The sequence below is a fragment of the Salmo salar genome, unplaced genomic scaffold, assembly GCF_965601325.2.
Source record: "Salmo salar unplaced genomic scaffold, fSalSal1 ptg000691l, whole genome shotgun sequence".
NCBI lineage: Eukaryota > Metazoa > Chordata > Actinopteri > Salmoniformes > Salmonidae > Salmo > Salmo salar.
Genome location: NW_027675466.1, coordinates 1,688,890 through 1,703,181, shown reverse-complemented (window position 1 = coordinate 1,703,181; position 14,292 = coordinate 1,688,890). Strand labels below are relative to the sequence as shown.

Here is a 14,292-nt window from a genome sequence, read left to right as displayed (position 1 = left end):
GTCATGTTTATAGGCTGAGCAGAGCTCTATAATAATAGATAATGTCATGTTTATAGGCTGATCAGAGCTCTATAATAATAGATCATGTTTATAGGCTGATCAGAGCTCTATAATAATATATATTACTATTCCAGTCAGTGTTATAGGCTGCAGTTGATCCATTGTTAATAACGTTTTGTTGGTGTCCCACTTCATCTCTAAAGTAATAATGGACATTACTATCTCTCTAAATTATATTTTTTTGTTTAGCCACACCTTTCCTTCAAAATTGTTATTTTGAAGACTTACAAACTGTCCTTTTGCTATTATGTTCAGTCTCCCCAAAACGCTTGTCCTTTTGCTAATATTTTCAGTCTCCCCAAAACGCTTGTCCTTTTGCTAATATGTTCAGTCTCCCCATAACACGTGTCCATTTCATTTCAATAATGCTTCTTATTGTAACGGGCGTCGTATAGAGGGGACCAAAACGCAGCGTGTTGAGTGTTCATTATTATATTTATTTACTCAAAACACTAATGACAAAATAACAAAAGGAAATTATCAACTTACAGTTCTGTCAGGTACAGAGACTAAACAGAATGCAACTGCCCACAAAAACCCAGGAAGAAAAACCCCTACTTAAATATGATCTCCAATCAGAGGCAACGAGGACCAGCTGCCTCCAATTGGAGATCAACCCCCCAAAAAAACATAGAAAGAGAAAACCTAGAACTAACACATAGAAATAGAAAAACACAAAACACCGCCTGTCACACCCTGACCTACTCTACCATAGAAAATAACCAGTTACTATGGTCAGGACGTGACACTTATTTTATGTATTTCTCCAACATTATTTAGAAATCTGCTTTTTGTGGGTATACACACTCTACGCAAGGCCTACAATGGACACATGTCAAAAATTTCATTTATAACATGTTTGCGATTCTGTGAGACAATTAAGTTGTGATTTTGTGGTGGGGGGACTCTGATGGTATACACATGTTACAGTTAAGTAATAAGGCCAGAGGAAGTGTGGTATATGGCCAATATAGCACGGTTAAAGACTGTTCTTAAGCACGACTCAACACAGAGTGCCCGGATACAGAACTTAGCCGTGGTATATTAGCCATCTATCACAAACCCCTGAGGTGTCTTATTGCTATTATAAACATGTTACCAACATAATTAGAACAGTAAAAATACATGACATACCCGTGGTATACGGCCTGATATACCATGGCTGTCAGCCAATCAGCATTCAGGGCTTTAATCACCCATTTTAAAATGTAGCTTTAACATTATATTATAACATAAATTCCTAGAGTACAGAACAACATTTTCAAGTATAGAATTTCAGTATGCTGCTTTAAAACAACACATTCGTTCAAACCCTTTGGACAGTTAGAGTCCGTTTTTAAGACAGTACTTACTGATGGTAATCAGATCTCCTGACTCCTCTGTCAATATGACCGTTATCTCTCCCTTTCTTCACTCCAAAAACTGCATCCTCTTCTTTCTCTTCCTCCTCTTCTTTTACAGTAACATCCTCCTCCTCCTTCACTCTGAACGCGTCTTCCTTCTCCTCTTTCATGACAATGTTCAGCCACAGAGCTTCTTTCTCCGTCCAGCAGACCTCCCCTTCTTTAGTAGGCGAGGAATACATCAGTGAGCTCATGGTCGGGGATGTTAGCTAGCTAGTTAGCATGAGCGACTAGTTTAGTGCTAGGCTAACTTATCAAGCCAGCTAGTTGACTAACAATGTACCTATAACATTTAAATGGGGGCAATTAACTAGATGTCAGAAGTATATTTAAAACACAGAGGCAAATATGCACAGAAACAGTCTAAATGTTTCGGCTGTTGGCTACCAAGGTGGCTGACTCGTTGTTGTTGATCCGTTCCGTCCACTAGATTATACGTCACGCTGCAGCATCGCCTGAAAGACGCACATCGCCGTCTGCTGACTGGAGGGAAACGCAGTTGAGATTTTTTTTTTTTTTTTAAACAAATGTATTTTTCATTCCTTTCATGAAATAATAATATTATATTGAGACGTTCAAATAGAGCACTGCATATTTTAAGTGAGAATTTAAAACATACTATCATTCACATCTGTATTTAAGGCAGTTTCATATTCATAATTTTTTTATTATTTAATTTTTATAATTTTTTTTAGTTTACAGTAATGTATTCGCTAACTATTATTTTTTTTATTTTTTTAGTTTACACAGATCTTTATTTAACTTGTTGTAAATAACAGTAACATGCAAAAAAGTAACATGCAAAACATAACATAACATAACAGCCAGAGGGAATCCAAAGAAATTAGAGAAAAATAAAAAAACTATTATATCAAATCAAATACAGACATATATCGAATCCATTTTTTTGACATATTGTTTTGTATACGATTTAAAGATTCTACGTACTGTTCCACATCAGATAAAAAAATTAAGAAAAGGGGCTTTTTCTTCAAAAATTTTGATTTGTGGATGAAAGATTTTCCTAATAAAATAAAGAGATTTATGACATACTCACGTTCAATTGTGGAATCAGTGTAGTAAAATAATATGTCAAACTTAGTAATATCAATGGTTGTATGCAATTTGCGGCTAAGATATAGTTTTACATCAGTCCAAAATACTTCACTATATAAACAATTACAGAATAAGTGTTCAATGGATTCAGTTTCTAGTTCACAAAAACTGCATTCACTGGTAACGTCAAATATATATTTAGAAATCAAGCTATTACACGGATAGCATCTATGGATTATCTTAAAGGAGATCTCCTTTACTTTATTGGTCACCATAAATCTGTGTGGAGTGAGCCAAGCACGGCGCCAGTTTACATCAAACAATGAAGCCCAACAAAATATCGCAGAGGGAATAGACTTCCTGTAGAAAATATCCCTTATTAAACGATTGTTGAATTTCGTATCTAGTAGACCAATGCCATTCACCTGAATATCGCTTACAATCGGAGATATTCCAAAATATGCATTATTCTGAAGTAAAGTTTTTATCCCACTAGGTATAGCTTTAATAACAGTGTCATATTCCTTGCTTGAAACCTCAAAGTTGTATATTTCCATAAATTCTCTCCGTGTAAATAGATTCCCACCGTTATTAACCAATTGGCTGACAAGAACAATGTTTTTCGAGAACCATTTATGGTTAAATAACATCTTATTTCTATGTAATATTGACCCATAGTTCCAAATAAAACATTTATGAGGTGAAAAGTTGTGTTTATACAACAAAGCCCAGCACATTAAAGCCTGCTTGTGAAAAACCGCCAGTTTCACAAGAATTTTACCCACAATATATGGACATTGTAGTAAAAAATTAAGCCCGCCGAACTTCTGAAAAACAAAATGAGGTATAATATTCCAGAAGCTATGAGGATTTTTTATGTACCTTTTAATCCAGTTGACCTTTGATATCTGATTGAAGAGAGTGAAATCTAAGACATTTAGACCGCCATCACAAACCCTGTTGGTGATAACATCTCTTTTTATCTTATGTGGCTTGTTTTTCCATATGAAGTTGTACAAAAGCCTATCTAAGGTACAGCAAGTGGATTTGGGAATGTCAATAGATGAAAAAAGATAGGATGCATGAGATAGCCCCTCAGCTTTGGATAAAAGCACCCTTCCTTGAAGACTTAAATCCCTCCCTAACCATGAGGATAATTTTTTTTTGATAGATTCAGTTACAGGGTTCAAATTAAGATCATTCATAGCCTTAAGATTTTTGGTGATCTTTACACCGAGGTAGGTTACAGTATCTTTTTCAGAGATGTTACAATCTGCTTTGTTGACAGCTCCTTTCAAAACAAACAACTCACATTTGGAAAGATTTAAAGTCAAGCCTGGGATTTTGGAGAACTGCTTCACGATATCCAATGCTAATCTAGCTTGAGATACATTTTTCAAAAAAAGTGAGGTGTCATCTGCCAGTTGGGATATCTTGATCTCTCTGGACTGGAATGTAATGCCTTCAAATTTACTTTTATGAACTAATGAGCATAACATTTGAGAAACTAACAAAAATAAAAAAGATGAAATTGGACAACCTTGTCGTATTCCTTTGTAAATGTTAAATCTTGAGGATGTTCCATGACAGAGTTTGATACAGCTATTGCCACCATTATACAGAGTTCTAATAGCATCAACAAAGAAATGACCAAATTTCAAATGCTTAAGACAATCAAAGATAAAATTGTGACTTACTGTATCAAATGCTTTCTGAAAATCCAGAAATAGGATAACAGGGAAGTCATCTAATAGATCACGATACTCAACCAAGTCTAATATCAGCCTCAGATTATTAGATATATGGCGCCCTTTCATAAACCCTGATTGACATTCATCAATCAGATCATTTAAGCAAGACTTTAACCTTTTTGCAAAGATTAAGGCTATAATTTTGTAGTCGTTATTTAGGAGTGTGATTGGACGCCAATTATCAATACTTAGGAGATCCTTGTGTGGTTTAGGTATAAGAGTAATAACCCCTTGCTTCAGAGAGGCAGGTAGTTCTCCCTTCTTTATAGCCTCCTTAAAGGTTTCAAGTAAAAAAGGTGCTATTTCTTCAAAGAAGGTTTTGTAAAATTCAGAGGTTAATCCATCATAACCTGGAGATTTGTTCTTTTTTAACTGAGCAACCCCGTACTGGATGTCCATAATGGATAAATCTTGGCAACAAGACTGATTGAGTTCTTCACTAATCGAATTAACATTCTCTATAGAATCAAGGAGATCCTTAGAGTCACACAAATTGTTATCTAAGGAGTAAAGATTCTCATAAAATGTATTGGTAAATTCTGATAACAACTCTCTATCCTCAGTGGTAACCCCATTAATTTTAAGTTTCCGAAGTGTGTTGAGTTCCCCTCTCCTCTTCTCCAAATTAAAAAAGTATCTACTGTTCTTTTCACCTTTTTCAAGCCATTGTTTTCTAGATCTTATGAAAGCTCCTCTAGCCTTTTCCTCATACAATGTATCTAGTTGATTCTGTAAATCATTCAAATTAGCTTTCTCATTAAGATCAAGATGCTCAATCTCTGTGATAACGACAATTGTCCTAGAGAGTTCAACTACCTCACATCTCCTTCTTAAAGCAAGCCGTTTTCCATAAGTAATACAGGCTGAGCGGATTTTAAATTTCAGCAGTTCCCAATATTTCCCATATTCTGCATTAGATGTAGCTAAACTCCAGTAAACAGAAATTAGATTCTTAATCACATTTTTTAAATCATCATGCAATAACAATGAGTTATTTAGTTTCCAGTAACCACCAGAGTATTTCTTACCATCATTACTGCATATTCTTACAGTCAACCATATGACTTTATGATCCGTCAGGACTGCAGGCAGTATTTTTACCTCTACAGTGTTGGGCACAAGACTAGAGGTTATCACCCACAAATCAATTCTTGATTGTAAGGAACGATCTCTATTACTCCATGTGTATTGTATCTCTCCAGGGTTTTTTACTCTCCATATGTCAATTAAGTCCAGGCTTTGGCAGAAATTCACCAACTTGTTCACACCAATGTTAGGCCTATGAGGCAATCTATCAGTCTCATTAGAATAAACCATATTAAAATCTCCACCAACTATTATCTGACTGGATGGGTATTTTCTCAGAAGATTTTTAAGAATTTCTTCAATTTCCTCTAGAAGTAAGTTATTTGGAGGACTAGAACAGTATCCATATACATTACACAACACAAATAATCTGTCCATGTGGTTGATGACCGCTACTAGCCAATGTCCATTGGAGCCCATTTGAGTAAACAACAATGTCCCTTTGAAATTGTGTGCCCAAATTGCAACCCCAGCTGAATGATTTGTCCCGTGGGCCAAAAAAATGTCACTGCCTCACTGATTTTTCCAATAATTATAGTCCTCTTTGCATGAATGTGTTTCTTGAACGAATGCAAGATCTGCGTTGCAGTCCTTACAAAACAACAACAAAGCTTTTCTCTTCAACATGTTACGTATCCCCCTGGCATTGATTGACATAAACTTCAAGTCCATATCTATAGAATAGAAAGAAAAATCCTATGCAATCTCAACTTTACCCTCTCTATAAAAAGTTGCTTCATATATGTATTAACAGAATTCTTAACTTGTAAAATAGTAACACCATGTTTCAAAAGTAGAACGTTCAGTTTGCAGTGGGGAAGGAACTACCTTGTAAACCTACCGACAGAACAAATCAAATCACCCCGGTCGTATTTCTTTACCGTTGGCGAAAAAAGCTCTGATTCCCCTGTAGTATCCACCGTTTCCTTGATTTCGGGCCTGTTGTACGAGAAGCCACAATTTTGCCTTTGCTGCCTTGTCTGCTGCAGTCAAGTCCTCACCGAATCTAAGTTTTCTCTCTTTCAGAAAGGCGCTTTCCTTTGCTTTCTTCCAAACTGCATCTCTCGCTGTGCGAAAAGCAAACTGGATGATGATCGATCGGCTGACGATGGCATCTTGTTTCTTCCCAATACGATGAGCGACATCCACAGCCATATCCATATATCCATCGGGGAAGTCCGGTGCCACACGGTTACAGATGTCTCTTACTAAGCGCTTCACATTCTCATCCTGGTTCTCGGGGACACCGTAAAGCCGTAGACCCCACCTTCTCCGGTATCGCTCTGCTTCCGATAAGCGCTCTTGCATGTCTGCGATGGTCTTCTCCTGAGCAATGCATTTCTCAGACGTAGCAGTGTTTGCAAGTTTAAGCTCTTCGATACTCTTGTATGCATGATTCAGAGAGGTCTCGAGGTCAACTATTTTTTATGTGTTTTCGTGTATCATTTTCTCCAGACCGTCGGCTCTTTAGTTTACAGCATCGATTATGTTGATTAGTAGTTCGCGCAAAGATAATTCTTTATGTGTCTTTTTGGGTGCAGGACTATTGACTGCATTTTCAGAATCAACCGAATGTCCAGAATCCTCCATTTCTTCTCCTGAGGAGTCAGGTGGCGGTTTTTCTCCAACGTATGAGTGCTCAGCTAGCAACTGCCTTCTCTTCCCTTTGCTCTTTCGCACATTTTTTCCTTCCATTTCTCAAAGTTATGAATCAAATTATCGGTCAACTAAGTGTTGTTCTCTATTGTGTTTACTATAAGCCAAGTTCCGTTACATTTAAGTAAGTTTGAGAGGGATAAAAGTTAAGGTTACTCGGAGCAAGCTGAAATCTCGTCTACACTCGCCGCCATCTTCCAGCGCCTCCACTCTTCAACAACTGCAGCCACCTCGGTAGCTCGCTAGCCAACAAAGTCGGAACATTCAAGTTCTTTAGACACTTTCCTGGTTTAATTGCAACTGTGATTTAAACATACTTATGTGTAAACAACTAGCTACCCCATTTAATTTAATATTTACGTTGTAAGTCAACTAGCTGGCTGGTTAAGTTAGCACTAGTCTAGCTAGCTAACATCTCCGACCATGCGCTCACTAAGCTACTCTCCTCCTGCTAAAGAGGAGGTCTGTTGGACGGAGAAAGAAGCTCTGGGGTTGAACATTGTCGTGAAAGAGGAGAAGGAAGAGGAGGATGTCACAGTAAAACAACAAGTAGAGGGTGAGGCTGTTACCGTGAAAGAAGAAGAGAAAGACGTTACAGAGAAAGAAGAGGAAGACGCGTTCAGAGTGAAAGAGGAGGAGGATGTTACAGTAAAAGAAGAGGAAGAGAAAGAGGAGGATGCAGTTTTTGGAGTGAAAGAGGAGGAGGATGTTATTGTGAAAGAAAATGAAGACGTTTTTGGAGTGGAGGATGAAGAGGGGGAGATTACTGTCACATTAGAGGACGAAGAAGAGAAGACTGGAGAACTGATTAACACCAGTAAATACAGTGAGTACTATCTAATAAAACAGGGACATTGATCTGATTAACACCAGTAAATACAGTGAGTACTATCTAATAAAACAGGGACATTGTTCTGGTTAACACCAGTAAATACAGTGAGTACTATCTAATAAAACAGGGACATTGATCTGATTAACACCAGTAAATACAGTGAGTACTATCTAATAAAACAGGGACATTGATCTGATTAACACCAGTAAATACAGTGAGTAATATCTTATAAAACAGGGACATTGATCTGATTATTACCAGTAAATACAGTGAGTACTATCTTATAAAACAGGGGCACAAACTCTGCAGTTGTTGAACTAATGTGTGATTTTTAAAAGGGAAGCCCTACTACACTTGAATATGTTTTTAAACTGTCGGAATTGTCCATGACGTCCTCCAGTGATTTAAAAAAAAAACTTTTCCTGTTGAAAAGTGATATATAAATATCGTAAAGTATAAACACACTAAAAGGAAACAAATAAATGTTTTGAGCAAAATAGTGTTTTTTTAACAACTGCAAACTAGAAGGAGTGAGTGATGTCATAGTAAGGCCTTCAAGGAGTTGGCTTGATGGGAAGTCGTGATGTCATCCAATAGGAGGCTGATCTTCATGTGAATATTCATTATTCTTTTTAAAATCCTTCCTGTTCTGTCAAGTTGGTTGTTGATCATTGCTAGAAAGCCGTTTTCAAGTCTTGCTATAGACTTTCAAGACGATTTAAGTCCAAACTGTAACTAGGCCACTCAGGAACATTCAATGTCATCTTGGTAAGCTCCTCCAGTGTAGATTTGGCCTTGTGGTTTAGGTTATTGTCCTGTTAGGACAGGTTTTTGTATTCAGATCTCTGAAATGCTCTCTAACTACGTAACATTTAGTGTCTCCTTATGTTACGCTGGGAAAACAGTTTTCATGGGCACAGAAATCCTAAATCATTTCAGAGTTTACTAAATGCAATGGTTCTAACCAAGAGTCACCTTAACTTTATTGACAACACCCAAATGGATACTGTCATTAACGCGGTTCTTCAATAATTACACATAATTCTTTATACTGTAGCTGTTTAGTTACAGTCACATGTTCAACTATCATCAGCTGATCCAGGAAATCATTTTCTGAATGACAGTCACATGACAGAAGCCACAACATGCAACAACAACCAAAGTGCTTCTTCATTCATTACTCTGGTAAAGACAGTTATGCCGTGCTCCATGTTGGATCCATCATCCCTAACAAATGGATGTTTATAATGTGTTATTGTCTGGTTGATTTACAGTAGGGTCTCGTTACTCTGTTTGTGCACAGAGATACGCTCCACGTTGGATCCAACATCCCTACTTTGCTCATAATGTGTAGATAACTGTTCCTTGATGGATAGGCTATTGTTCAACACACAGAGCTATTTTCCTATATTTGTTGTTATGGGTCCTACAGTAGGTCTATGTTATTGTTAGGTGAAGTTATGGGTCCTACAGTAGGTATATGTTATTGTTAGGTGAAGTTATGGGTCCTACAGTAGGTCTATGTTGTTAGGTGAAGTTATGGGTCTTACAGTAGGTCTATGTTGTTGTTATGGGTCCTACAGTAGGTCTATGTTATTGTTAGGTGAAGTTATGGGTCCTACAGTAGGTCTATATTGTTAGGTGAAGTTATGGGTCCTACAGTAGGTCTATGTTGTTGTTAGGTGAAGTTATGGGTCCTACAGTAGGTCTATGTTGTTGTTAGGTGAAGTTATGGGTCCTACAGTAGGTCTATGTTGTTGTTAGGTGAAGTTATGGGTCCTACAGTAGGTCTATGTTGTTGTTAGGTGAAGTTATGGGTCCTACAGTAGGTCTATGTTGTTGTTAGGTGAAGTTATGGGTCCTACAGTAGGTCTATGTTATTGTTATGGGTCCTACTGTAGGTCTATGTTGTTGTTATGGGTCCTAGAGGACACTATGTGTGTCATGCAACAACAACCAAAGTGCTTCTTCGTTCATTACATGGGTATATTTGTTGTTAGTTGAAGTTATGGGCCAATTTGGCAAACAGTGTACAAACCCTCATTGTCAGGCTGATGGAAAAGCCAAAGAGCATTTTACTGGTTGAAGTGTTTTTTACGTACAAAGTGGTTGATTTGCGATGACGACACAAACATTATATTAAGCAGGACATTCAAACGAGCCTTACAATTATAATCCAAAGTAGTGTGAAATGAACTCATAAGCAACCTGGAAATGGAGGTTACTCCCCTGAGTTTCCCCCATTCACATTCAGAATACATCGTGAAAAACTAAAATCTTTGCTCACCATTTTTGCTCCAGGCAGATATACTACATCCATAACTAGTGGTTTCCTCATTACCAGATATACTACATCCATAACTAGTGGTTTCCTCATTACCAGATATACTACATCCATAACTAGTGGTTTCCTCATTACCAGATATACTACATCCATAACTAGTGGTTTCCTCATTACCAGATATACTACATCCATAACTAGTGGTTTCCTCATTACCAGATATACTACATCCATAACTAGTGGTTTCCTCATTACCAGATATACTACATCCATAACTAGTGGTTTCCTCATTACCAGATATACTACATCCATAACTAGTGGTTTCCTCATTAGCAGATATACTACATCCATAACTAGTGGTTTCCTCATTAGCAGATATACTACATCCATAACTAGTGGTTTCCTCATTACCAGATATACTACATCCATAACTAGTGGTTTCCTCATTACCAAATATACTACATCCATAACTAGTGGTTTCCTCATTAGCATATATACTACATCCATAACTAGTGGTTTCCTCATTACCAGATACACTACATCCATAACTAGTGGTTTCCTCATTACCAGATATACTACATCCATAACTAGTGGTTTCCTCATTACCAGATACACTACATCCATAACTAGTGGTTTCCTCATTACCAGATATACTACATCCATAACTAGTGGTTTCCTCATTACCAGATATACTACATCCATAACTAGTGGTTTCCTCATTACCAGATATACTACATCCATAACTAGTGGTTTCCTCATTACCAGATATACTACATCCATAACTAGTGGTTTCCTCATTAGCAGATATACTACATCCATAACTAGTGGTTTCCTCATTAGCAGATATACTACATCCATAACTAGTGGTTTCCTCATTACCAGATATACTACATCCATAACTAGTGGTTTCCTCATTAGCAGATATACTACATCCATAACTAGTGGTTTCCTCATTACCAGATATACTACATCCATAACTAGTGGTTTCCTCATTACCAAATATACTACATCCATAACTAGTGGTTTCCTCATTAGCATATATACTACATCCATAACTAGTGGTTTCCTCATTACCAGATACACTACATCCATAACTAGTGGTTTCCTCATTACCAGATATACTACATCCATAACTAGTGGTTTCCTCATTACCAGATACACTACATCCATAACTAGTGGTTTCCTCATTACCAGATATACTACATCCATAACTAGTGGTTTCCTCATTACCAGATATACTACATCCATAACTAGTGGTTTCCTCATTACCAGATATACTACATCCATAACTAGTGGTTTCCTCATTACCAGATATACTACATCCATAACTAGTGGTTTCCTCATTACCAGATATACTACATCCATAACTAGTGGTTTCCTCATTACCAGATATACTACATCCATAACTAGTGGTTTCCTCATTACCAGATATACTACATCCATAACTAGTGGTTTCCTCATTACCAGATATACTACATCCATAACTAGTGGTTTCCTCATTACCAGATATACTACATCCATAACTAGTGGTTTCCTCATTACCAGATATACTACATCCATAACTAGCGGTTTCCTCATTAGCAGGGAGGAGTTTCTGCAATCAAATTGTGTGCGCATTGCCTTCGTGCTGCAATTTTAGCAAACACAGAAAGGGACCTATATTGGAGACCAATAGTTGTCTGGCACACTGCTTAGAGTTACAACAACTTTAATAACTTATTTCTAGTTACTACTGATTTGAAAACAAGACAAAATATGATTGTTGCTAAGTTGACTGTCTTAATGGTCAAATAATTTAACAGAAGTCAATTGTTGTTCATGGGTATGATCTGGGCATCACCTTTTACCTCAAATAAACAGTGGATTTCTGCTGTTGTGGGCCTTTAACCATCTGTCTGACTTTGTTGTTCACACAGGAGAGAGATGTGACTATCGTGGATCCTCTGGGGAGCCTCAACAACCTCATGATGCTGACGAGGCAGAGAAGAGTCTCTCCAGATCAGAACACCTCAAGAAACACCAGCAGAGACCCACAGGGAAGAGAACTCACTGCTGCTCTGACTGTGGGAAGAGATTCACCTCATCAACAGGCATTAAAATTCATCAGAGAACACACACAGGAGAGAAACCCTATAGCTGTGATCAATGTGGGAAGAGTTTTGGTCAATCTAGCAATCTGACAGTGCACCAGAGAACACACACAGGACAGAAACCATATAGCTGTGATCAATGTGGGAAGAGTTTTACTGAGTCTGGGGGTCTGATATTACACCAGAGAAGACACACAGGAGAGAAACCTTATAGCTGTGATCAATGTGGGAAGAGTTTTGGTCAATCTAGCAATCTGACAGTGCACCAGAGAACACACACAGGAGAGAAACCATATAGCTGTGATCAATGTGGGAAGAGTTTTACTGAGTCTGGGGGTCTGATATTACACCAGAGAAGACACACAGGAGAGAAACCTTATAGCTGTGATCAATGTGGGAAGAGTTTTGGTCAATCTAGCAATCTGACAGTGCACCAGAGAACACACACAGGAGAGAAACCATATAGCTGTGATCAATGTGGGAAGAGTTTTGGTAAATCTAGCAATCTGACATCACACCAGAGAACACACACAGGAGAGAAACTATATACAGAGAACACACACAGGAGAGAAACTTTATAGCTGTGATCAGTGTGGGAAGAGTTTTACTGAGTCTGGGGGTCTGATATTACACCAGAGAAGACACACAGGAGAGAAACCTTATAGCTGTGATCAATGTGGGAAGAGTTTTGGTCAATCTAGCAATCTGACAGTGCACCAGAGAATACACACAGGAGAGAAATCCTATAGCTGTGATCAATGTGGGAAGAGTTTTGGTAGATCTGGCCAGCTGACAGTGCACCAGAGAATACACACAGGAGAGAAACCTTATAGCTGTGATCAATGTGGGAAGAGATTTGGTCAATCTGGCCATCTGACATCACACAAGAGAACACACACAGGAGAGAAATCTTATAGCTGTGATCAATGTGGGAAGAGTTTTGCTGATTCTGGCTCTCTGACTCAACACCAGAGAACACACACAGGAGAGAAACCTCATAGCTGTGACCAGAGATAATCTGATAAAAGATCTCTGATCAAATATCAGAAAATACATACATGAAGGAGTTGTTTCATGATATCAATGAATTAATGTCACAATGTAGAATGTTTTAACATTGTAGAAGGAGTATTTTAATAATGTCACAATGTAGAACCCTAAACGTTTGTCCCCTGTTCTATTGATTTCAACATGATATGGATATTAGCCTCAGAGGGAAAATCCAGGCTCTGAAATGGAAGAGTACTATTTATGTGATATAACAAAAAGTGACTAACAAAAAAAGAGTTGTGTTACACTTACCATGTTGCTGACCCACTGGAATCAAAATGCACCACTTCAAAATGTAGCTAGCTGTTTTCTACAAGTTGTCCTCTAACCAGGGATGTACACATTATTCCCAGATTCTGTGTGGTTTTTGAGCTGTTAGTTTTAACAGGACGTGCAACTTCATCTCCCTCCTGTCACACAAATGATTTTAGCATGATATCGATGAATAAGTGTTGTGTTCCTTTGTTTAGCGACCCCTAAATTTAAATGCATCACTCCAAAATGTAGCTGACTGTCTTCTGCAGGTTGTCCTCTAACCAGTGAGGTAAAATATATCTCCCATTTCCATGTGTTTTTTTAGTTGTGTTAGTTTCAACAGCACCTACAACCTGATTTCCCCCCTAATCGATATCAGTGATTTATTGCTACTTGTCATAACAACAGTGTTTCTGGTGCTTGTGCAGTTTATAAGAAGCTTGTTTAATAAAAATACAAGTAATATGATTATTGTGGCAGATGTTTGTGTATATAGCACATTTTATGTTTAGATTTTCAATTCATCCCAAACTGTTTCTGCATTTTGATTTGGACACGCCCACCAGACATTATTTCCTAAAGGACTTAATGATGAAATGCATGGAAAATATCCCACCCAGCAAAATGTAATTGAAAAGATGTTGAAAATAAGACTATGCCCAACATCCAATACACATTCAGTTTTAGTTGAAAGTGAAAGTTGAGAAGATGTAGTTTTTTTCATTGACTTGAAAACAACTTAAATTCAACGTCCTTGCAGCCTATACACATT

General features: G+C 37.6%; 1 protein-coding gene across 1 annotated transcript; it reads left to right on the top strand.

The window, feature by feature from the left end:
- The first annotated feature begins 11,943 nt into the window (after window positions 1-11,943).
- Window positions 11,944-12,796, top strand: LOC145877146 (uncharacterized). The gene is made up of 2 exons (XM_082972436.1): window positions 11,944-11,947; window positions 12,108-12,796. The coding sequence occupies exons 1-2, from the start codon at window positions 11,944-11,946 to the stop codon at window positions 12,794-12,796; spliced, it is 693 nt and encodes a 230-aa protein (XP_082828562.1).
- The last annotated feature ends 1,496 nt before the right edge of the window (window positions 12,797-14,292 follow it).